Consider the following 25,241-nt stretch of genomic DNA (forward strand, 5'->3'; position numbering starts at 1 on the left):
GTAAAAGAAAAATGCGCTCTCACACACATGCACTGTGCGTAGTGACATTTAATACTGTATGTAGACCAAAGAGAGAAAATGGGTAATTGTCTGTAGCTTCCTGTCCCATGTTCCCTCGCAGGTCACGCCTGCGCTGCATGCCAGCACAGCTCCCATAATGTCACACGGAGACTCTATGCCCTATTTAGTGCACTAATACCCATGTGGACTAGTCAAAATTAGTGCACTACATAGGGAATAGGGTACCATTTGGGATGCAGCCGTAGGGAATGTGGTCTGAGAATATTGACTGTCCCTGACTAATTCATATGACGCTGGGATAGACCCATCCAAGTCTACGTATACAAAGCTAACCAAAATGTATGGCAAAAATGACTACTTTTTATTTTTTTTACAATTCACTCCCCGAACATTCAAAACAACTACCGGTGTGTGTGTATATATATATATATATATATATATATATATATATATATAGTGAATTGTAAAAAAAATTAAAAACTAGTTATTTTTGCCATATATATATTTCCTTTTTTAGAAGTATGGAAATCAGAACTGTTTTCTTTTTTTACTTTACACCCTACAATGCACCATTCATCAAGCCTCCAGGGTAGTCATAACATCACTGATGTATGGCAGTATGGTTAAATAACTGTACATTTGGGTATATCAAAATCAAACATTTGGTATCATCGTCACCATCACTCCACCCCTATCTGATGGTCAGTGCAAGCATCAACGTTATTGCATCCAACACCTCTGAGTTAGTGTAGTAACATAACAGTTAGAGGGAGGTGAGACGGAGGGTGAGACAGGGCAGGAGGATCTAAGCTCATGTGTCAAACTTATTCCACTGAGGTTGTCCCTCCTTCCTTCCACTGAGGTTTTCCCTCCTTCCTTCCACTGAGGTTTTCCCTCCTTCCTTCCACTGAGGTTTTCCCTCCTTCCTTCCACTGAGGTTTTCCCTCCTTCCTTCCACTGAGGTTTTCCCTCCTTCCTTCCACTGAGGTTTTCCCTCCCTTGGACCTGATTGATAAATGAAGGTCATTGATTAGTTAGTACCTCCCCTCAGCTGGTTTAGGTCTGAATTGAGAGGGGAAAAAACACACCAGCAGACAGGCGGCCCTCCATGGAATGAGTTTGACACCCCTGATCTAGCTGGATGGGGGCCAGAGAGAGAGGAGGGTCAGTTGAGACGGGGCATGGAGGGGGGGGGGGTCACATCACTTCCCATGGCCAATGATGTCCTCATACGGCGGAGGCTCTGTCTCTATGTGCACATCTGTGTGGCCGACCACCTCCTCGTAGGACGGGGGTGGATCTCCTCTGCCTCCCCTCGTCGACGTGACCTCCGAGCCCGGGTCGGCGGGGCTGCTGTTGACGCTGAGCTGGTCCATGGAGATCAACGATAGGGTGGGGTCCCGGTGGGAGTGGCCCAGGGCGGGGTTGCGTTCCGAGCGCTTGCGGGAGTGGCAGCGCCACACAGTGATGGCCACGCCGGAGATCAGGAGCACCAGGAGCAAGGGGAGGATCAGGTAAAGGGAGTGGACTCTGCCCTCCAACTGCTGCCCGCCACTGCTCTCCCGCACATACTCCTCCCAGAACTGTTGCTGCAGCCAATCAGAGAGATACACCTTCAGAATTATCCGCTTAGAATAAAATCAAGGGGCATGAGTTATATGTTAAAGAATATAACAAAGAAATGAACGTGAATGTAACAAATAATCAAGATTTCACTGTAATATGGAATGTTCTAGAAATGCCATTTCCATCTGCAACGTTCTGAATGTCACGCTTCAGAAAACACACACACACACACACACACACACACACACACACACACACACACACACACACACACACACACACACACACACACACACACACACACACACAGTTGTCCGTATGTGTGTGATGCACTACATCCCTCTGTGTGACTGACTGCCTTCCCACCCTGACAATAGATATTGTAATGATCCTCTCCCTACTGAGCAGCTCTCTCTCTTTCTCAAGGAGTCAGCTGCTCTTCTTGCTGACTATCACCCCTTCCTGAAAAACAGGAACATTCCACTGGCCAGCACACTGGAGTAGGACTACAAGTGTTTTTGTTAGAGTGAGAATGTGTGTGTCTCTCAATAAGGGAGCAAGAGCAAAACAAAGAGAATTGTGTGTGTTGCATACAGGGTTGGGGTCAATTCCATTTCAATTTAGAAAGTCAACAAGGAAGTCAAACATTCAAATTGTCCTTAATGCTTAGCATTTACTTCCTGAATTGAAATGGAATTCACCCCAACCCTGGTTGCGTGCATCTCACTCACAGTTTTCTCATCGTTCTCAAAGGCCTCCCTGGCTTCCTCGTATGTGCAGATCTCCTCTCTGCACTCTCTCTGGATGTTACCCTGACGGATCTCCTCTAGCAGGTAGCCGTTGTCCCTGCGCAGACGCCTCAGCACTGTGTTGGCGAGGTCCGACGGCAAGAACACTGTCAGAGAGAGAGAGAAAACATGAAGGGAGGGAAAGAGAAGGGAGAAAAAGAAAGGAAGATCAGAGAGAGAGAGACGGAAACAGACAGACGGAGAGGGGGATAGAGAGAGAGGGATGGAGGTGGAGAGAGAGACGGAGAGAAGCAGGAATAGAGAGGGAGCGAGAGAGAGATGGGTAGAGAGAGAGGGAGGGATAGAGGGACAGAGAAGGGAGGGATAGAGAGAAATATATAGGAGAGAGGGATAGAGAGAGAGAAAAAGAGAAGGAGGGATAGAGAGAGAGAGGGATAGAGAGAGAGATAGGGAGGGATAGAGAGAGGGAGGGATTGAGAGAGAGGGAGGTATAGAGAGAGAGATAGGGAGGGATAGAGAGAGAGAGAGGGATAGGAGGGATAGAGAGAGAGGGAGGGATAGAGAGAGAGGGACGGAGCGAGAGAGGAGGGAGAGGATAGAGGGGGAGGGATAGAGAGAGCGAGAGAGAGAGATAGCGAGAGGCATGGATTTAATTTAACTAGGCAAGTCAGTTAAGAACAAATTCTTATTTACAATGACGGCCTCCACCGGCCAAACCCGGACGTTGCTGGGCCAATTGTGCACCGCCTTATGGGACTCCCAATCATGGCCCTTTGTGATACAGTCTGGATTCGAACCTGGGTGTCTGTAGTGACGCCTCTAGTATTGAGATACAGTGTCTTAGAACACTGTGCCACTCGGGATAGAGAGAGGCAAAGAGAAAAAGAGGCAGAGGTTGATACAAAGAAAGTAGAAAAAGAGGGAAATGCCTACTAACTACATTTCTGTATAAAACAAAAGCTTCTTTGATTAGAAGGGCCAACCATGGCCAGCATAAGAGAAACTAGCTCTTGGAATCAAGACAGGCGGACAGAGCAGCCCTCTGTTTAGCTGATCTGGGATCAGACCAGAGGCTGTGGACAGGAACCATATTGTGTTTAAACGCCCCAGGAATGCCAGATTAGACTCACTGTATTTTCCTGGGTCAACCATGTTATGGAGTTTAAACAAGGCCCTTCCCTGCAGGTAGATTAGTAGGCCTAGGGGATAGCCTACAACTTACCACTCCGCATGATTCCTTCTGTTCTGTTTGGGATGGGTGACAGTGTCTGTTGATAGAAAAACATTCACCAAAAACAGTTACCAACTTTAATGAGCAGAAACGGGTCAACAGCTGAGTCATACAACAGGTGGTTCAGATATTTACAGAATTCTACATATCCAAACTAGAAAGTAGGCCATCATTTCCACTGGGTGTTCAGGACACTTTTCCCACAGAGCGTCAATGTTCACTATTATTCCCACTGAAGTGCTGCCCTAACAACCGCCCAATGGAAATGACCGTCACAAGCAGTGTGCTGTGAATTTCAGACATCCGTGGCTAAAAACCGACTGACCCAAAGCTAACCAGGGTGACAGGAATGTTACTGCCATGACCGAAATAGCCTGAAAGACCAACACAAATGTAATAAACACAGCGCCGTACGCGCCAGCTCTGACCGTCTCCTGGAAAGCCGCACAGGATGTGAATTGTTCAAGCGTTTTTTTTTTAGAACAGTTAAAACATAAGTTATAGTGACTGCTATATCAAATACATGATGTAATCTTTGGGGATATTATTAATATTATTATAGCTGCCTATATGTGTCATGGATAACATCTGAGATTGACGCTTGTCTTGCTAACGGTTAACGGTTAACGGTTCGCTTGCTGACAAGCGGATGATCTGTATCCAACCTCCCGGTCTGCTTTACTACATTGTAACAAACGACTCCTATCATTCCAATGAGGAGATATTTCCGCGGGCCGCTTCAAGAACACACGAAATATTCAAGGCATTTAATTTGTCAAATGAAAATGGTAAAGAATTGAACTTTATTTACCTATTTTCCTTTAGGAATGCGCTCTGTACTCCAGTATCGCCTCGACCCCATTATATTGCTACGCACGCGCAAAAGCCCGTTCAAAAGCTATTTTCTTGTTCCAGTTTAAAGGGACAGTCAACAGGAATTTTTGTCACCGAGAACTCGCATCATACCAAGTGACTGACATCAAATCCCTTCTATGTGCTATTTCTACACAATCATTATTAGTTTTACATTATGAATTACTATCCAACTGGGAGTGAGTGTGCAGCAAGAATGAAATAGTCCGTAAACTACTCTCGGTTCACAATTAGGCCTACTGGAGCTGTGCTATGCACCAGGAAATGTTGCATGTCAAACTTGATTTACGGGGTTCCCATGGTCTTGCGGGCATTGACTCCTGAGTGAACAGCAGTCAGTGCATGGACTTTGGTCTTTAGGTTCTGCACTGGCCTACCATAGTCTAGCCACTAAGCATTTTAGAAACAAAATGTGTGCTGCACTGTGCACTGAAATGACATATCAACTAAATGATCTCTTGAATAACATAAAAAGATAGCACTATACGGTATAGTTTAATTGTTGGTCTCAGTAGCATCAGACTATCAATCAATCTATAAACCTAAAGGGATGACAATATTCTAGTATCCTATATCACAAACACCATTGGCCAACACATTTACTGTAGATTGACTGTACATCTCTGGTGCAATAGTTTAGATGTCAGACTGACAGACCCAAGGTTGTGGGTTTCCATCCCATTCAGGGCAGGCTATCCCCTGAACTCGCAGCACTGGTGTCAGAAGTAGGATGCCACTTCCCTGAGACCATTGGCGGTGTACCCAGGAGGCACGTGAGGAGCTAGAGACACTGATGAATGCAGAGCCAGGCACATTTCCCAGAGGATGGAGGTAGTGTAGCTGTAGCGGCCTTCGTAACCCTAAAACACCAACCAAGTTAGTAGGACTACTGCACCAGCTCATCAAGAGGTTAGGATCTTTAGGTATACATGGCCTAGATGGTGCACTGATTCACAGAAGATTGTGGATTTGGCCTTGCTGAGCTCTTATAGTAGGCACTCTGCTGATATCCTTCCTTACGATAAGTAGTCTGTACTTGAGAAATGTGAAGTTTGTGTGATTGTTAGTGGGACAATTGATGGCTAAAACCATCAAACTAGTATCAGTAGGTTAAAGGATCATGAAAATAAAAAAATAACTGTTGTGCACATTGTTATAAACTCAGCATTCTATTTATCTTTATCGCATCAATTCAGGCAATTTATCGCGATATGGATTTTTTTCATATCGCCTAGCTCTAGCCTAACCCCAAACAATGTGTCTGTGTGTCTGTGTGTCTGTGTGTGTGTGTGTGTGTGTGTGTGTGTGTGTGTGTGTGTGTGTGTGTGTGTGTGTGTGTGTGTGTGTGTGTGTGTGTGTGTGTGTGTATGCGCGCATTTGTATGCTAGGACTTTAGGACGAGTGTGTCTCGTGGCAAGGCCTTTTTACATCATCTCTGATGATTACACATCAGGGGTGGCAGGTAGCCTAGTGGTTAGAGCGTTGGGCCAGTAACCGAAAGGTTGCCAGATCGAATCCCTGAGCTGCCAAGGTAAAACTCTGAACAAGGTAGTTAACCCACTGTTCCTAAGCCGTCATTGTAAATAAGAATTTGTTCTTAACTGACTTGCCTAGTAAAATAAAACATTGTAATCAGGATCCTCACAGGGGAATAGCAAGGTACTGAGTGGCTCATCACCCACAAACCCCTTAATCCTAAAAAAACAGTCCCCACTTTTCCTTGTTTTACTATCCTTGTGGGGACTTCTGTTCGCAACAAGGATAGTAAAACCAAACACACACATTAATTCAAGAAACAACAAACACATGATTGTTTGTTGAAATGACATTTTTTCCCCAGTGGGATGCATGATACATACCATATCTAACCACGTGGAGCATCTCCCGTCTGTACCTCTGGTGCAATTCTAATGCCTTGGGGTATTGTTTTTAGGTGAACAAAAGGTTCCAACCAAGACAACAGAGGTGGAAGGTCGACCCTACGACAAAGAGGATTTTATGTCTCTATATTTTGGTCATTGCCAGATAATAGGTTTTCAACCACACTATCAAAGATGAAGCAGAAGTGTGTAAATTGAACTGACGTCTGTGCCCCAGACCTAGCGGCAGGATAAAGTGACTAAGGGGGCAGTTGAAATTGGCGAGGAGGAAAAAAAAAAATTTGGGGGGGGTTCTTGCATCTGAATGTTATTGAGTTTTCCTTATGCCAGGCTATACCACAATAAACATAAAGTTTGAATGCAAAGACTCCGAGATCATTGAGTGCTTTTGAAATCTCTTATGCGCTGTAGCAGCACAATGGACAGCACCCTACAGCTAGGCCATTTTGGTCATATAGGCTACAAGATAGATAGGGCAATTCACCTATTACAAACAGCCTAGCTGTCTTACCAAAATAATGCAAAATAATACAAACTAAATGCTGAAAGTAGTAGCCTAGTTATTCATGCACGCAAGCAAAAATACTGAATAGCAGTTTGGCTTAGAATACCGGCATAACTGCGAATGAATGAGAACAGAACAAACCAGCGGTACCAAGTAGTAGCCCGAGTAAACTAAATATCCGATCGATAAAGGCATGCCACAATCTATATTTAGGCCAGTAACAGTAAACCAACACAGTAAACAAAAGGCAAATGGAGATCCAAATAAACTCAACATAGCCTACAGTCCACAGCCTACAGTCTACCACAGTGAGATGCAGCCTACAGCATACCACAGTGAGATGTATCCTAAAGCCTACAGTTTACCACAGTGAGATGCAGCCGACAGCCTAAAGTCTACTACAATGAGATGTAGCCTACAGCCTACTGCAGTGAGATGTAGCCTACAGCCTACCACAGTGAGATGCAGCCTACAGCCTACAGTCTACTACAATGAGATGTAGCCTACAGCCTACTGCAGTGAGATGTAGCCTACAGCCTACTACAGTGAGATGCAGCCTACAGCCTACCACAGTGAGATGTAGCCTACAGTCTACTACAATGAGATGTAGCCTACAGCCTACAGCCTACTGCAGTGAGATGTAGCCTACAGTCTACCACAGTGAGATGCAGCCTACAGCCTACCACAGTGAGATGTATCCTAAAGCCTATAGTCTACCACAGTGAGATGCAGCCGACAGCCTAAAGTCTACTACAATGAGATGTAGCCTACAGCCTACTGCAGTGAGATGTAGCCTACAGCCTACCACAGTGAGATGCAGCCTACAGTCTACCACAGTGAGATGCAGCCTACAGTCTACCACAGTGAGATGCAGCCTACAGCCTACAGTCTACTACAATGAGATGTAGCCTACAGCCTACTGCAGTGAGATGTAGCCTACAGCCTACTACAGTGAGATGCAGCCTACAGTCTACCACAGTGAGATGTAGCCTACAGCCTACAGTCTACTACAATGAGATGTAGCCTACAGCCTACAGCCTACTGCAGTGAGATGTAGCCTACAGTCTACCACAGTGAGATGCAGCCTACAGCCTACTACAGTGAGATGTAGCCTACAGCCTACTACAGTGAGATGCAGCCTACAACCTACCACAGTGAGATGCAGCCTACAGGCTACTACAGTGAGATGTAGCCTACAGTCTACAGCCTACTACAGTGAGATGCAGTCTACAGCCTACTACAGTGAGATGTAGCCTACAGCCTACTACAGTGAGATGCAGCGTACTACAGTGAGATGTAGCCTACAGCCTACCACAGTGAGATGTAGCCTACAGCCTACTACAGTGAGATGTAGCCTACAGTCTACTACAGTGAGATGTAGCCTACAGCCTACAGTCTACTACAATGAGATGTAGCCTACAGCCTACTGCAGTGAGCTGTATCCTAAAGTCTACAGTCTACTACAGTGAGATGTAGACTACAGTCTACAGTCTACCACAGTGAGATGTAGCCAACAGCCTACAGTCTACTACAATGAGATGTACTCTATAGCTTACTGCATTGAGATGTGTCCTAAATCCTACAGACTACTACAGTGAGATGTATCCTAAAACCTACAGCCTACTACAGTGAGATGCAGCCTACAGCCTACTACAGTGAGATGCAACCTACAGTCTACCACAGTGAGATGTAGCCTACAGCCTACAGTCTACTACAATGAGATGTAGCCTACAGCCTACAGCAGTGAGATGCCCACTACAGTGAGATGCAGCCTACAGTCTACTACAGTGAGATGCAGTCTACAGTCTACTACAGTGAGATGCAGTCTACAGTCTACTACAGTGAGATGCAGTCTACAGTCTACAGCCTACTAAAGTAAGATGCAGACTACAGTCTACTACAGTGAGATGCAGCCTACAGCCTACAGCCTACTACAGTGAGATGTAGCCTACAGTCTACTACAGTGAGATGTAGCCTACAGCCTACTACAGTGAGATGCAGCCTACAGCCTACAGCCTACTACAGTGAGATGCAGCCTACAGCCTACTACAGTGAGATGTAGCCTACAGTCTACTACAGTGAGATGTAGCCTACAGTCTACTACAGTAAGATGCAGACTACAGCCTACTACAGTGAGATGCAGCCTACAGCCTACTACAGTGAGATGCACTCTACAGTCTACTACAGTGAGATGCAGTCTACATCCTACTACAGTGAGATGCAGCCTACAGTCTACTACAGTGAGATGCAGCCTACAGCCTACTACAGTGAGATGTAGCCTACAGTCTACTACAGTGAGATGCAGCCTACAGCCTACTACAGTGAGATGCAGCCTACAGTCTACTACAGTGAGATGCTGCCTACAGCCTACTACAGTAAGATGCAGACTACAGCCTACTACAGTGAGATGCAGCCTACAGCCTACTACAGTGAGATGTAGCCTACAGTCTACTACAGTGAGATGTAGCCTACAGTCTACTACAGTGAGATGTAGCCTACAGCCTACTACAGTGAGATGCAGCCTACAGCCTACTACAGTGAGATGCAGCCTACAGCCTACTACAGTGAGATGCAGCCTACAGCCCACTACAGTGAGATGCAGCCTACAGCCCACTACAGTGAGATGCAGCCTACAGCCCACTACAGTGAGATGCAGCCTACAGTCTACTACAGTGAGATGCAGTCTACAGTCTAGTACAGTGTGATGCAGTCTACAGTCTACAGCCTACTACAGTAAGATGCAGACTACAGTCTACTACAGTGAGATGCAGCCTACAGCCTACTACAGTGAGATGTAGCCTACAGTCTACTACAGTGAGATGTAGCCTACAGCCTACTACAGTGAGATGCAGCCTACAGCCTACTACAGTGAGATGCAGCCTACAGCCTACTACAGTGAGATGTAGCCTACAGTCTACTACAGTGAGATGTAGCCTACAGTCTACTACAGTAAGATGCAGACTAAAGCCTACTACAGTGAGATGCAGCCTACAGCCTACTACAGTGAGATGCACTCTACAGTCTACTACAGTGAGATGCAGTCTACATCCTACTACAGTGAGATGCAGCCTACAGTCTACTACAGTGAGATGCAGCCTACAGCCTACTACAGTGAGATGTAGCCTACAGTCTACTACAGTGAGATGCAGCCTACAGCCTACTACAGTGAGATGCAGCCTACAGTCTACTACAGTGAGATGCTGCCTACAGCCTACTACAGTAAGATGCAGACTACAGCCTACTACAGTGAGATACAGCCTACAGCCTACAGCCTACTACAGTGAGATGTAGCCTACAGTCTACTACAGTGAGATGTAGCCTACAGTCTACTACAGTGAGATGTAGCCTACAGTCTACTACAGTGAGATGCAGCCTACAGCCTACTACAGTGAGATGCAGCCTACAGCCTACTACAGTGAGATGCAGCCTACAGCCCACTACAGTGAGATGCAGCCTACAGCCCACTACAGTGAGATGCAGCCTACAGCCCACTACAGTGAGATGCAGCCTACAGTCTACTACAGTGAGATGCAGTCTACAGTCTACTACAGTGAGATGCAGTCTACAGTCTACAGCCTACTACAGTAAGATGCAGACTACAGTCTGCTACAGTGAGATGCAGCCTACAGCCTACTACAGTGAGATGTAGCCTACAGTCTACTACAGTGAGATATAGCCTACAGCCTACTACAGTGAGATGCAGCCTACAGCCTACAGCCTACTACAGTGAGATGCAGCCTACAGCCTACTACAGTGAGATGTAGCCTACAGTCTACTACAGTAAGATGCAGACTACAGCCTACTACAGTGAGATGCAGCCTACAGCCTACTACAGTGAGATGCAGCCTACAGTCTACTACAGTGAGATGCAGTCTACATCCTACTACAGTGAGATGCAGCCTACAGTCTACTACAGTGAGATGCAGTCTACATCCTACTACAGTGAGATGCAGCCTACAGCCTACTACAGTGAGATGTAGCCTACAGCCTACTACAGTGAGATGCTGCCTACAGCCTACTACAGTGAGATGTAGTCTACAGTCTACTACAGTGAGATGTAGCCTACAGCCTACTACAGTGAGATGCAGCCTACAGCCTACAGCCTACTACAGTGAGATGCAGCCTACAGCCTACTACAGTGAGATGTAGCCTACAGTCTACTACAGCAAGATGCAGACTACAGCCTACTACAGTGAGATGCAGCCTACAGCCTACTACAGTGAGATGCAGCCTACATCCTACTACAGTGAGATGCAGTCTACATCCTACTACAGTGAGATGCAGCCTACAGCCTACTACAGTGAGATGTAGCCTACAGCCTACTACAGTGAGATGCAGCCATGCATAGCCATCTTTCTAAATAAATAGGCCTATACAGGGCATCTTCAAACATGGGAAATCATGTCGCTCGCTCATTAGTTCAGCTACGCTTTGTGATGCAATACACGTCTGTGAATCCAATTCGACCCACGTAATCAATTAAGCAATGCCAGCCTAGCATAAACACTTTTCCAATATTTAGAGACTCAAAAAACAATAGGTTACCAAGACGACCATAATAGACTGTAGCCTATCTATCTCTATGATGAAACTTACCAATATGTAGCTATACCCAGGGGTGTCATTTGGGCTCTTGCATTGGAATTATATTGAATTCTGTTTATATCACGCTATACCACAATAACCAATGGTTTTGAACAAGAATTGACAGGTTCAATGGCACGATATCTCGCTGCGCTCTATCAGCACCATACGGCGCCCTACATAATAAAGCAAGATTTTGACAGACACCAACCAGGTAGATTGTTTCAATCTTACCTTTTCAAAAGAGTTGCAGCTTCCTTGATGCTCTGTGGAACTTCCTGAATAATCGATCATTCCTCTCCCCCCGAAATCTTCTTGTAAGAGACCCCTCAAATGCCAGATGAGCTTTTCTCGGGTGTAGCATGCTTCTTCTGTGTTGACTGAAGACGCATGTAGCTGCGGACACCACAAGTCAGTCCCTGTTTCAGTGCAGTAAGCACAGTCGGCATAGCGTAGAGAGGCCCAGAGAATCATTGTAGGATATCAAGTGGGGTCCATTTGTCCTCACTGGAGACAGAGTGGATGATTTCAGTCTGCAAAAACTCAGCTTCCACCGAATCTGTTTTGCTTAGATTCAGCAGTGGTTTCACTTTTTTCACATCTAGAAAGTCATGGCTCTCTAGGTCAAGGGCACAAAGGGCCTCCACCAGTTGGCCGTTGCATTCGATGAATTGTTCTGACATTTCACCATGACAGCATCCAACATGCTGAATCAATCAATCAAAAACAGAAGGTCCGGTAAACAGGTCAGGGTTCCATAGCGGCAGGCAGAACAGTTGAAACTGGAGCAGCAGCACGACCAGGTGGACTGGGGACAACCAGGAGTCATCAGGCCAGGTAGTCCTGAGACATGTTCCTAGGGCTGTGCACCATGGTGGCCGTAAACTTAAAGCCGGGGTCCGTCACCGCCTTCAGCAGCCATGTAGTCTCCAGTCTTACTTTTGTGTTGCAGGAACATACTTTTTTCTCTCGCTTTTTATGGAAACCCAAAGGAGTCACACCTAACCACCCAGTGGCTTTACATAGCCCCCTAAACACACATCGGCATGTCGTGTCCATTGTGCTGACACAGCACAGTGGAGATACAGATTTGTTTTGCGCCAACCTGTCACGCTATTTTTATATAGAGGAATAATACTAAGACGGAGGGGTTAACGGTTTAATTGAGGGGGCTAAGCCGCTTGTGCCCAGTGTGTTGAGTAATTCAGTTTACAAGCTTAGGAAAAGCCTATTCATTTTTAGTTTATTTACTTGTCACAAAATATAAAATTCACAGTGTCTAATCAAACTCCAGTCAGTGATCACATTTGCCAGTAATTTGAAATTGACACTCAACACATCACGTATGGGTCTAGACATGATGGGAGTGAAATGAACCATGAATCAAATGAAATAATTGCACTTGTCAGAAAACCCCTATGTTGATAAAATAATTGCACTTGAAATCAAATGTGCAACTTTGGAATAAATTGCCTTTCATAGTAATAATCAAATGTGTGTGGGAGTGGGACAGTCTTTTCCCCCCTAAAAATCATTAATAGCTAATTACTGGATACTTCCTTGTGGAAATAAGAATCGGATAGGTTCAATTATAAAAATGCGATTTCATATCCCCTGTTTCCCCATGAGGGAGGGGGGAGGGGAGGGGGGGGGGGTATGGGCCAATCTCTGGAAGAGACTGACGAAAATCCAGTGGGAGTCCTTAGGCACTAGGACCCTGCAGGTGCCTCTCTGTGATATTTCAGCAATGTTCAGTGCAGTCGGACGACTTGCATCAGCAGTAGTGATACGGTACCTGCAGCAGCGTCCCTGACGCGCAGAGGCTGTCCACCCTCCACTCACAGCAGATTACGAAATTATTGGTTTGAGACCCAACCGCCAGCCCACGGTCCTCGGAGAAAGATACTTTTGTTTACCATCCCATGGCTTCATCCGTCAGTGGAACGGAGGAGGTGCGCGTGTCGGCGTTGACACCGCTGAAGTTGGTGGGCTTGGTGTGTGTCTTCCTTGCGCTATGCCTGGATGTCGGGGCCGTGTTGAGCCCCGCGTGGGTAACGGCGTATAACCAGTACTACCTGTCTCTGTGGGAGTCCTGCTGGAAGCCTGTCAACTCGGACACATGGCAGTGCAACACAACGCTCGAGACTGGTGAGAGAGACCTGCCTCGTGTTCACTAATGTCAATAGACCTATTACTGTTCGAAATGCCCATATGCATCTATACTGTGTTTATGTTGAGGTACAATGGTAATTTGTTTCAATGACCATGATGATATGCTATGCATCCATTGAGGAACATATAAATTCAGAGATGAAAGGGGCGCCTGCTGCTGAGTTTACTGGTGCATCAGTACAATCACTGTTTTATTTTTTTCTCTGCTCAGTAATAATTTATGTTGCAGCTAAAAGGTAGGGATAGCAAGAGCATCATTTTCCCCATCCAGTCTCTGTTATCAAATGTATGATGCACGCTCTAAAGTTGGCTTTTCAAAGTTTTAAATAGTTTATTTCAAACTTAAAGGACTTGTTATAATTAATTATGGCCATTTAAAATATCCTTTACTTGCCCTCTTCTATTCGCCCAACCCACCACTAAATGATGTGGGAATTTTGTCCAGCTGGGGTTTATTGGGCTTTTGTTGCCGACAAAATGAGCCTTTGTTGGGGTCCTCTGCCGACCAAGGAGCGAGGGCAACTTTGAGAAGCAAACTCCCCAGAGATCCAAATGCTGAGAGATTAGTAACCAGGGAAACAAGTGGCACATTCTAGAAATGCTGTTTTCCCCACTGAAAATGGAACTTATTTTTCATCCAGCATGGAAGTTTTTGTGGAAACAAGCTGTATTTTGATTACTCCACCAGGTGTTCAATGTGTCTTTTTATCTAGTTGGTTGGCTGCAGATTGTGTGTTGTGCAGTCAGTGAATACGTGTTTTTGTTTGTCTGAATACACTGTTTTGGTTATGTGATGAGTATCCTAACTGAGGGGTCATTTTGGCACTGCTCCTCTCGCCTGTCACTCTGAGACAAAGTGCAGCTTGATTCCTTATAAAGACATGGAGTCTCTGTGTCGCCAGCAGCCAGCATACCACAGTAACTGCACACAGCAAACTGCCCATTTCCTCAGTTTGGCCTTGCACTAGACTTAGGGATCAATTTGACTCACAGTAATCAGTCAGTCTCTCTCCCCAATATCTAAGTTTCCTCAGTGTCATGCCCAGGGCATTAAACAAATTGTGTTTGTATTGTATTTACCCGGTTGGTGCACTTAAGAACACATTCTGCTGAGGTGTTGTGTATAGATGTGTATTCATGTCCTACAAGCAGGTTGGTGCACTTAAGGAGTTCTGCAGGGTTGACGTGCATGCATAGATGTGCATACCATTAAAGATGCAGTCCAGGAACTTAAGCACTTACAAATTCCTAACATATTGTTTGAATTGGAATTTGCAACATATCAGATAAAATGGATGACGTGGTACACAATTGTGCCCAATTGTCGGGGGAGACATTTTGGCTCGTGAGCACTACTTTCAAAACTCTCTGAGATTATACAAAACCTCTGGAGCATCCCTTTTTAATGCAGAAGACATGTAAATGGGTAACATTTGGATATTACACTCAATCACACACACTCTCCATCTCTCTCATACACACACACACACACACACACACACACACACACACACACACACACACACACACACACACAGGGGTAGACAGTCTCAGGAGTGTGGTGCGTCTGTGTGAGACATTTTGCGCTGATGCCAAACCAGTGAGAGAGGAGAAACGAATGTGGAGTGAGTGTGTGAGTGCACTTAGCAGGCACTACTCATCACTATTAGTGCTGATCTCAGTTCAGTTAGAGGTGAAGAAACTCTCCAGGTTCTGATCTGACAGTTAATCCCCCTTATTGTCTCAGGCCGAGAGTGGCCCTGAAGGCCAATCCAGATTTTTTTAATAGAGATGATTGCTCCTGAAATACACATAGGGAAATGTAATTAATGATCAGATTGGATCTTGCTAATCTCCATTTCTATCTGTCATCATACAGAACCTAAACTGCATCCCAAATAGCACCCTAATCCATATATATTGCACTGTTTTCGACCAGAGCTCAAAAGTAGCCCTATAAGGAATAGGGTGTAATTTGGGATGCATCCTGTATTAAAAGTTGGCGCTTCCTGTCCTTCTAGCACTGAGACTCCTGGCTGTATTTTTCTCACGCAGTATGTGTGTCAGTTCTAAGTCTCTGAACTTCTACAATGAGCTTCTGTATCCTGCTGTTACACAACTGATTGAGACTGATAACCACTGCAGTGATTCCTGCAATTTCAGCCTTAGTCAAAAACTTCTATGCGATTCCAATAGAAAAATCCTATCAGATTTTGGAACCAGCTATAGGATACATTTTGGAACCAATCCTATAGGATTTTATCCTAGAGGTCTGGTTCCATAATCTGATAGGGTTTTATCCTATAGGACTGGTTCCATAATTTGATAGGGTTTTATCCTATAGGACTGGTTCCATAATCTGATAGGGTTTTATCCTATAGGACTGGTTCCATAATCTGATAGGGTTTTATCCTATAGGACTGGTTCCATAATCTGATAGGGTTTCATCATATTGGACTGGTTCCATAATCTGATAGGGTTTTATCCTATTGGACTGGTTCTATAATCTGATAGGGTTTTATCCTATTGGACTGGTTCTATAATCTGATAGGGTTTTATCCTATAGGACTGGTTCCATAATCTGATAGGGTTTTTCTATTGGATTCTCGTATTGGAATCCTATCAGATCCTATAAAATAGAATCCCAGAGGAGTCCAATAGGACTGGTTCCCAAATTTGATATGATTGAATCACTCCCATGTTGTGGTGGTGTGTTGAAGATGTTGAGAACCGCAGGGAATTATCACTGGCAAAGAGATGGAGATTGTTCCTCAGTTTACTGGTCTTTAATCCTGATTGTAGTTTAACATAAATGTTCAGTTTTCTGTGCCATATTTAGCTCTGAGATTGTCCAATTAAAGCTACTGTGATCGGTCCAAAGAGGTTCCGATCTATGCGTAGCGAGGGGTGGTGTAAACAGAGGAAGAGTCGGCTTTTTAAATTACAAAAATCTTAATTATATATTTAATGTTTACAGAATGGCACTCGGCCGGTTCAAACGGGAAACAAAATCCAAGCCCTGTTCAGAGTACTTCACTTTCAAACCAAACAATCCTTTCCATAATCATTCAATTATATTTTGTGGCTAAACTTTAGTTTTGTCTCGCGGGTACAGGGTTCACTCAAGGAAGTTCTTCCTCTTTTAAGCCGTCCTTTGTCTCTCAATGTCCTCTTCTGTACTTTTATCCTTTCTTCGTTATAGATTTCTCCTTTCTTTGTCCCTCCCTCCATTGTTCTCTTCGTGCGTAATGGCCTCCGTCCCTTCACCTGCGCCGGTAAGGAGGGGTGTGTTCCGGGATTCCTGGAGTGGGAATCTCTTCTAACCAGTGAAATAGAAATGATCAGATTCAGTGTGGCCTTTGAATAGTCTTAGTTTAAACAATGTAAACACAACAACAATTTGCCCTCTCTATTGATTTCGATATGATGAGTGATTAACAAAATTGTGTTGCATTTAGCTTTCGGCGTTGGCGACCCACTTGAAACAAAATGTAACAATCCACAATGTCTTCTACAAATTGTCCTGTAACCAGTGATATACAGTAAACATTCCCAGATTCCGTACGTTTTTTTTAGTAAGGTTAGTTTGAACAGGACGTGTAACCGTTCTGTTAATTTCAATGTGCTATCAAAATGAGTATTTGTCAAATAAGTGTTGCGTTGTCTTTCCGTTTTGGCCACAGCCCCAAATCAAAGTGCATCACTCCAAAGTGTACCTGGTTGTCTCCAGCAGATGTTTTCAGTTTCCATGTGTTTTTGAGTTGTTAGTTTTAACAGCGCATGCAATTCCATTTCCCCTCTAATCAATATGAGTGATTTAATTGGCACATGTCAAAACACCATGGTGCATATGCAGTTTATAAGGTGCTTCAAAAAATACTAATACAAGTAATATGATTACTATTGTGGCACATGTATGTGTAGGTAGTAGCCTACATTTTATGTTAAGGTTTTCAAAACTGTTTATTGATGATTGATTTGGACACGTCAAAACGGTGTTTTGACATTGGGCTATTTATCAAAAGTTATTGTAACGGGAAGCAGCAACAGCGTCATTTTCAACTTATGTTTTAGGAATTTAAATGGAACTTTCAACATTCATTACCTATAGTATTTAATTAGGTAACAACTGCTGAATGAGTCCAACGTGATTTGATTTATTTAGATCTACCAGAAATCATGAAAGCGGGGTTGACTTGCCTATTATAAAGGCACATATATTTAGCAATAATAAACAAGATAAACATTCCTCATTTACTATAAAAACACAGTGACTCGAAAATAACATACAAATGTCTTCAACTTAGCTAGAGTTGAGCTGACAGGCGTTTTGCCCTGCTTCGCTATGGCTTTAGTCATCAATCTGGCAAGAGGGCAACATTTTACTAATATTGTGTTTATTAATAGTGTTTCCCCCCCTAGAAAGCTATGACCTTTGGCTTTTACCTGGACTTGTTTATTTATATCTGAGAAAAATAACACTTTTCAACCCATATGTTCTAGTACACAATCCAAGTGTAATAAAACGTATACAAATATGATTAAAAAATATATATATATTCAATAATGAAGCCTTTTCATACTTTATAATATGTCCATATATAGTTCTACCCAAAATATTTACTTATGACAACCAAATATAATTTATTGGGTTAAATAAAGAAGAAAAAAACATTCTAATAGGATTTTGATTGGGGTGACAAAATCCTACAAGATTTAGCAAAAACCTATAGGATCCAATCTGATTACTTTTGATTTACAATAAGAAAGAAAGTAGTCAAATACAACTGCGGTACCTGGTTCGAATCCAGGTTGCATCACATCCGGCCGTGATTGGGAGTCCCATAGGAAGGCGCACAATTGGCCCAGCGCTGTCTGGGTTTGGCCGGGGTAGGCCGTCCTTGTAAATTAGAATTTGTTCTTAACTGACTTGCCAAGTTAAGGAATGACAATATTTCCAATTATACTGAACACAACATGTGAAGTGTTGGTCCCATGTTTCATGAGCTGAAATAAAAGATCCCAGCCATTTTACATATGTACAAAAAGCTTATTTCTCTCAAATTTGTTTACATCCCTGTTAATGAGCATTTCTCCTTTGCCAAGATAATCCATCTACCTGACAGGTGTGGCACATCGAGAAGCTGATTAAACAGCATTATCATTACTCAGGTGCCCCTTGTGATGGGGACAATAAAAGGCCACTCTAAAATGTGCAGTCTTGTCACACAACCCAATGCCACAGATGTGTCAAGTTTTGAGGGAGTGTGCAATTGGCATGCCAACTGCAGGAATGTCCACCAGAGCTGTTGCCAGATAATTTAATGTTAATTTCTCTACCATAAGCCGCTTCCAATGTCATTTTAGAGAATTTGGCAGTACGTCCAACCAGCCTCACAACCACAGACCATGTGTAACCACGCCAGCCCAGGACCGCCACATCCGGCTTCTTCACCTGCGGGATCGTCTGAGACCAGCCAACCAGACAGCTGATGAAACTTCTGCACAGACTGTCAGAAACCATCTCAGGGAAGCTAATCTGTGTGCTCGTCGTCCTCACCAGTGTCTTGACATGGCTGCAGTTTGTCGTTGTAACTGACTTCAGTGGGCAATTTCTCACCTTCGATGGCCACTCACACGCTGAAGAAGTGTGCTCTTCGCGGATGAATTCCGGTTTCAACTGTACCGGGCAGATAACAGACCGCGTGTACGGCGTTGTGTGGGCGAACGGTTTGCTGATGTCAACGTTGTGAACAGAGTGCCCCATGGTGGGGTTATGGTATGGGGAGGCATAAGCTACAGACAATGAACACAATTGCATTTTATTGATGGCAATTTGAATGCACAGAGATATTGTGACGAGATCCTGAGGCCCATTGTCGTGCCATTTATCTGCCGCCATCACTTCATGTTTCAGCATGATAATGCACAGCCCCATGTCGCAAGGATCTGTACACTATTCCTGGAAGACAGATGTACCAGTTCTTCCATGGCCTGTATTCTCACCAGACATGACACCCCTTGAGCATTTTTGGGATGCTCTGGATCGACATGTACAACAGCGTTTTCCAGTTCCTGACAATATCCAGCAACTTCACACAGCCATTGAAGAGGAGTGGGACAACATTCCACAGGCCACAATCAACACCCTGATCAACTTTATGCGAAGGAGATGTGTTGCGCTGCATAAAGCAAATGGTGGTCACACCAGATACTGACTTTTTTTTTAAGGTATCTGTGACCAACAGATGCATATCTGTATTCCCAGTCATGTGAAATCCATAGATTAAGTCCTAATGGATTTTATTTCAATTGTCTAATTTCCTCATATGAACTGTAACTCAGTAAAATCTATGAAATTGTTCCATGTTGCATTTTCATATTGTTGTTCAGTGTAGCGACAAAGAGGAGTTAGTGAAGCTCCCACGGTCGGAGAGGCAGCCAATGAGGTCGCTGGAAATGAGAGGCTTCCTGTGATGACAGGACCATTTTTTTGTAGAAGCAATATTTGGTCCGTGAAGGGAATGTTTATGTTCGAGCAGCTCGGCCAGTGGAATGATGTTTCCCCCCGACGAGTGGAACTGTAGTATAAGCAGCTTACACACTGTCACTTTCCCTCATTGTCGACTGGTTTGATCATCCCGTCTGCCTTGCCATAGAGGGAAAGGGTTTGCCATTAAGTTTTAAGCCACTTAGCTGTGATTGTAATGAATATTACACATCTTAAATTGGCCTTGTTTATTGATATGTCCAACTATTCAAGCTGTTTCTAACACACATGCATCCACGTACCCACGCACGCACCTTTTCTAATGGAAAAACAATCTATTTTCTCTGATGGTATTTACTTTGCCATTATGCCTTTTGTAAGTTAATCAACCTCATAACATCCCTTGTCTGTTTACATATACCATACCCCCACCCAGCCCACAGATTGTTGATGAACAAGTCTAGACTGTTGCTCCTAACAATAAAACATCTATATCACTCAGCTGTTCTTGTAGCCCACTCAGTGGACGTGAATGGAAGCCAGTACACCTCCCAGTTAATTAAGAGTGTCTAGCAGGGAGCTATAATAGACCACATTTACATGTAGTCAATTAGCAGACACTCTTAATCAGAGAGACTTACAGCAGCAATTAGAGTAAAGTGCCTTGCTCAAGGGCGCATGAACAGATTTTCTTTTACCTAGTCAGCTCAGGGACTTGAACCTGCAACGTTTCAGTTACTGACCCAATGCTCTTATCCACTAGGCTGCCTGCTGCCTCTAAGACTAAGCTTGTAAACATTCTATGGTTGAGGGTGAAGTTGCCCCACTAATGGTTAAGGTTAGGATTGGGTGAGGGGACGCTGATCTGAGTCTGGGGGTAGCCAGAGTCTGGGGGTAGCCAGAGTCTGGGGGTAGCCAGAGTCTGGGGGTAGCCAGAGTCTGGGGGTAGCCAGAGTCTGGGGGTAGCCAGAGTCTGGGGGTAGCCATTTGATTAGATGTTCAGGAGTCATATGGCTTGGTGGTAGAAGCTGTTTAGAAGCCTCTAGGACCTAGACTTTGCTCCGGTACCGCTTGCCGTGCGTTAGCAGAGAGAACTGTCTATGACTAGGGTGGCTGGAGTCTTTGACAATGTTTAGGGCCTTCCTCTGACACCGCCTGGTATAGAGGTCCTGGATGGCAGGAAGCTTGGCTCCAGTGATGTACTGGGCCGTACTCACTACCCTCTGTAGTGCCTTGCGGTCAGAGGCCGAGCAGTTGCCATACGAGATGGTGATGCAACCAGTCAGGATGCTCTCTGGTGCAGCTGTAGAACCTTTTGAGGATCTGAGGACCCATGCCAAATCTTTTCGGTCTCCTGAGGGGGAATAGGTTTTGTCGTGCCCTCTTCACGTCTTGGTGTGCTTGGACTATGTTAGTTTGTTGGTCATGTGGACATTAAGGAACTTGTAGCTCATTCCATACACAGTGGTTGGATATAGTAATCCAGTAGTTTCTCCCCCCTGTGTGTCTCTAGCCCCCCTCTCCTATCCCTGTTAGCATTCCAGCGAGGACAGAGTGCTATTCTAGTCTCTACATTAGATGAGTGATTTGGAGTACTTCTTGAAACTGCTGCTGACTTTGCATCGAGCAGGCAGGAGGGACACCTATTATTCAGTCACCCAGAGAATAACTGTCTACTTCTGCACTAAGAGGTCTAGCAGTGAGTGAGAGTGAGTGAGATTGTGTGTTAGTTTTCATACATTTTTGCTGTGTTGGGTACAAATGTGATTTTAGTGCAGGTTTAACATTCTTGGACCATACGCCACGCTGTTGACATGGATCACTAGGCTAATAACCCCCCATGAAAAGATTTTCCTGGCAAACCTCTGTCAGATCCTCAGAATACTCTTCCCATGAGGAATAAGAAGCCTTCTGTTACCAGATGGTGTGGGTGGAATGTCAGACTTTCATGTCGATGGCTGTCATTTTTCACTGTGGCTGTGTACTTGGGCATGTCTGTGAGACTTCACATTGCTATGTTACAGACCATCTCTCTCGCTTTCTCTCTCTCTCTAGTCAATAAAATAGGGAAGTGCTTGAGTGCGTTCAGACTTTTATTTTTGACAAATTTTTCTCTTTCAAATAAAGGTGCTACAGTGTGTTCAGTACAGATCCATAATACATAACTGAGCAGGGTTTTCTACGCTCTCTCTCTCTGTGCCCCCCCTTTCTGTCTCTCTCCCTCAGACTGGCAGATTGCCACGTTGGCCCTGTTGCTGGGTGGTGCTGCCCTCATCCTGTTCTCCTTCCTGGTGGCTCTGGTGTCAGTGTGTGTCGGCTCCAGGAGCCGCTGCTACAGACCTGTCGCTGTCCTGCTGTCCGCTGCAGGTACAGTATGGCATGAATACATGCTTACACATCTTCAAACAGAGACACGCACATACTGTACACAGCACACACAGTTTATAACTAGAGAATCTTCATTTTTCTCTGATCTTGTAATTTCATGTGCTCTGTTTCTTCTCTGCTTCACTCCCTTACTCTAACAGTGGTGCTGCAGGTCTGCAGTCTGGTCCTCTACACCATTAAGTTCATTGAGACGGTCAGCTTGAGGATAAACCATGAGTTTAACTGGGGCTATGGCCTGGCCTGGGGGGCCACCATCTTCTCTTTCGGAGGGGCCATTCTCTATTGCCTCAACCCCAAGAACTATGAAGACTACTACTAAACCCTGCAAGAGGAGAAGAGAGCCCTCTACACAACTTCATGTCCCCCCCCCCCCCCCCCCCCCAACTCACTGTGATAGCAGGCTATGCGCTGAACTTAGTCTGTTTTATATAACTGTTAGAGAAAATGAATAAACAACAGTAGTGTCTATAGGCTCCATTCAGACCATCATACAATTGTACTGTACCAGATGGTTGGCTCACAGGCTTAAAGGGACACTCTTACTCACATTATGATGTTGTGTTCTCCAAGGGAATCTCTGCCTGTGTTGTGACTGATGTCTGCTATAGGCTAAGTGGTAAGGCTGAAGAGCCAATCAGACAGTTCAATGGAATCCTAATGTCCAATCAGATACATCAGTGAAACCATGTCAGGTCCCCTTTATGATAGGAACTTCAGCAGGAGTTGGCAGGCACAATGCTGTCAGTAATGACCAATCAAAGAAGGGACCGGTGAGAGTGATGGACATAGACCAATCAGAGAGCAGAAGGATAGTCCAGGTGGACAGATTGATCTTGAAGAGGAAAGCTGTAGAATACGAGACTCACCTAAGGAAAGGAATCAAGGATGCATACCTTCACCCCACTAACATAATGAACAAAAATACAAACGCAACAATTTCAAGGATTTTACTGAGTTACAGTTCATATAAGGAAATCCGTAAACTTTAATTCATGAATTAGGCTCTAATCTATGGATTTCATATGACGGCAGGGGAGCAGCCATGCGTGGGCTGGGAGGGCATAGGCCCACCCACTTGGGAGGCAGGCCCACCCACTGTGGTGCCAGGCCCAGCCAATCTGAATTAGTTTTTCTCCACAAAAGGGCTTTATTACAGACAGAAATACTCCTCAATTTCATCAGCTGTCTGGGTGGCTGGTCTCAGATGATCATGCCGGTGAAGAAGCCGGATGTGGAGGTCCTGGGCTGGCGTGGTTACACATGGTCTGTGATTTGGACGTACTGCCAAATTCACAAAAATTATGTTGGAGGCGGCTTATGGTAGAGGAATTAACATTAAATTCTCTGGCAACAGCTCTAGAAGACGTCCCTGCAGTCCGCAAGCCAATTACACGCTCCCTCAAAACTTGAGACATCTGTGGCATTGTATTGTGTGGCAAAACTGCACATTTTAGAGTGTCCCTTTAAAGTCCCCAGCACAAGGTGCACCTGTGTAATGATCATGCCGTTTATTCAGCTTCTTGATATGCCACACCTGTCAGGTGTATCTTGGCAAAGGAGAAATGCTCACAAACAGGGATGTAAACATTTGTGCACAAAATTGGAGAGAAGCTTTTTGTGTGTATGAAAAATTTCTGGGATCTTTTATTTCAGCTCATGAAACATGGGACAAGCACTTTACATGTTACGTTTATATTTTTGTTCAGTATATTTGTGATTACCTTTGTCTTTCATCTGTGATAATCTAAAAGAGGACTGGATGGGTTCAGGCAGGCAACATAGAGGAGTTTAACTAGTGGTTTTCTTTCACATATCGGCTTCCCTGTGGCTCAGTTGGTAGAGCATGGTGGTTGCAACGCCAGCATGGTGTGTGCAATGCCAGCATGGTGTGTGCAACGCCAGGGTTGTGGGTTCGATTCCCACGGGGGGCCAGTACAAAACATATTTTTTTGAAATGCATGAAATGTAGACATTCACTACTGTAAGTCACTCTGGATAAGAGCGTCTGCTAAATGACTAAAATGTAAATGTAAATATCCTGCTCCTCTAGATCAATTCATATGAAGGGGAGGTGACAAGGAGAGGAAGCCACTATAGACTATTGGTACGCGCCCCAATGCCACAAACAAGAGATGGTATAATTGGTTAGGCCAGAGGTCACGACACATTCTAGGCAAAGTATTACTGGTTAAACATTAGTTCAGGCTACACACAACCATTAAGTAGCAGTTAGGCATAATCCAAGACTGTGCGGCCTAACCCCAGCTGTGCCGGCTTCAGATAACAGCAGTTGATATAACTATGTACAGTAGTTTGAGTTGGCTTTGTGTGTTAAATACTTTAATACAGTGTAGTAGATAAGGTGTGCGAAGGCGGCAATTGACCAGTGTTGTAGTGTGTGGGGCCTGAAGTGATATGATCAAACAGCCAGTGGAGGCTGCTGAGGGGAGGACGGCTCATAATGGCTGGAACGGAGCGAATGGAATGGCGTCAAACCATGTGTTTGATACCATTCTGCTCCTGCCGTTACCCCGAGCCCGTCCTCCCCAATTAAGGTGCCACCAATCACCTGTGCACTCACATACTTCCCATGTGATGCCTCTTGGTCCACACTAGACGTTTCCCAAATGGCACCCTATTCCCTATATAGTTCACTACTGACAAGGGGCCCTGGTCAAAAGTAGTGCACTATGTGGGGAATAGGGTGCCATTTGGGACAAAGTAGAGCTTATGTACAAAGGCCTCTTAATACTGCACTATTATAGAAAATGTTTTGAATATA

The 25,241-nt window shown here is 44.6% G+C and overlaps 2 protein-coding genes across 2 annotated transcripts; one reads left to right on the forward strand and one right to left on the reverse strand.

Moving 5' to 3' along the window:
- Positions 1–530: 530 nt before the first annotated feature.
- Positions 531–4,714, reverse strand: LOC115151553 (transmembrane gamma-carboxyglutamic acid protein 1-like). Its single transcript, XM_029695583.1, has 4 exons — positions 4,379–4,714; positions 3,559–3,604; positions 2,319–2,482; positions 531–1,610 (listed from the first exon to the last, which is right to left on the reverse strand). Exons 2-4 carry the CDS (start codon positions 3,566–3,568, stop codon positions 1,224–1,226), a joined length of 561 nt encoding a protein of 186 aa, XP_029551443.1. The 5' UTR covers positions 3,569–3,604; positions 4,379–4,714; the 3' UTR covers positions 531–1,223.
- Positions 4,715–13,158: 8,444 nt separating this feature from the next.
- On the forward strand, positions 13,159–23,616 carry tmem47 (transmembrane protein 47). The gene is made up of 3 exons (XM_029695584.1): positions 13,159–13,557; positions 22,298–22,438; positions 22,600–23,616. The coding sequence occupies exons 1-3, from the start codon at positions 13,332–13,334 to the stop codon at positions 22,776–22,778; spliced, it is 546 nt and encodes a 181-aa protein (XP_029551444.1). The 5' UTR covers positions 13,159–13,331; the 3' UTR covers positions 22,779–23,616.
- The last annotated feature ends 1,625 nt before the right edge of the window (positions 23,617–25,241 follow it).

This window comes from Salmo trutta, chromosome 17, assembly GCF_901001165.1.
Source record: "Salmo trutta chromosome 17, fSalTru1.1, whole genome shotgun sequence".
In the NCBI taxonomy this organism is placed as follows: domain Eukaryota; kingdom Metazoa; phylum Chordata; class Actinopteri; order Salmoniformes; family Salmonidae; genus Salmo; species Salmo trutta.

Bases quoted from the DNA above. Each gene is read 5' to 3' on its own strand.
- tmem47 (XM_029695584.1), top strand. From the start codon at position 13,332: ATGGCTTCATCCGTCAGTGGAACGGAGGAGGTGCGCGTGTCGGCGTTG. The intron at 13,558-22,297 runs GTGAGAGAGACC...TCTCTCCCTCAG, and splicing joins CAACACAACGCTCGAGACTG to ACTGGCAGATTGCCACGTTG. The intron at 22,439-22,599 runs GTACAGTATGGC...TTACTCTAACAG, and splicing joins TGTCCTGCTGTCCGCTGCAG to TGGTGCTGCAGGTCTGCAGT.
- LOC115151553 (XM_029695583.1), bottom strand. The intron at 1,611-2,318 runs GTGAGTGAGATG...GATTGGCTGCAG, and splicing joins TTGAGAACGATGAGAAAACT to CAACAGTTCTGGGAGGAGTA.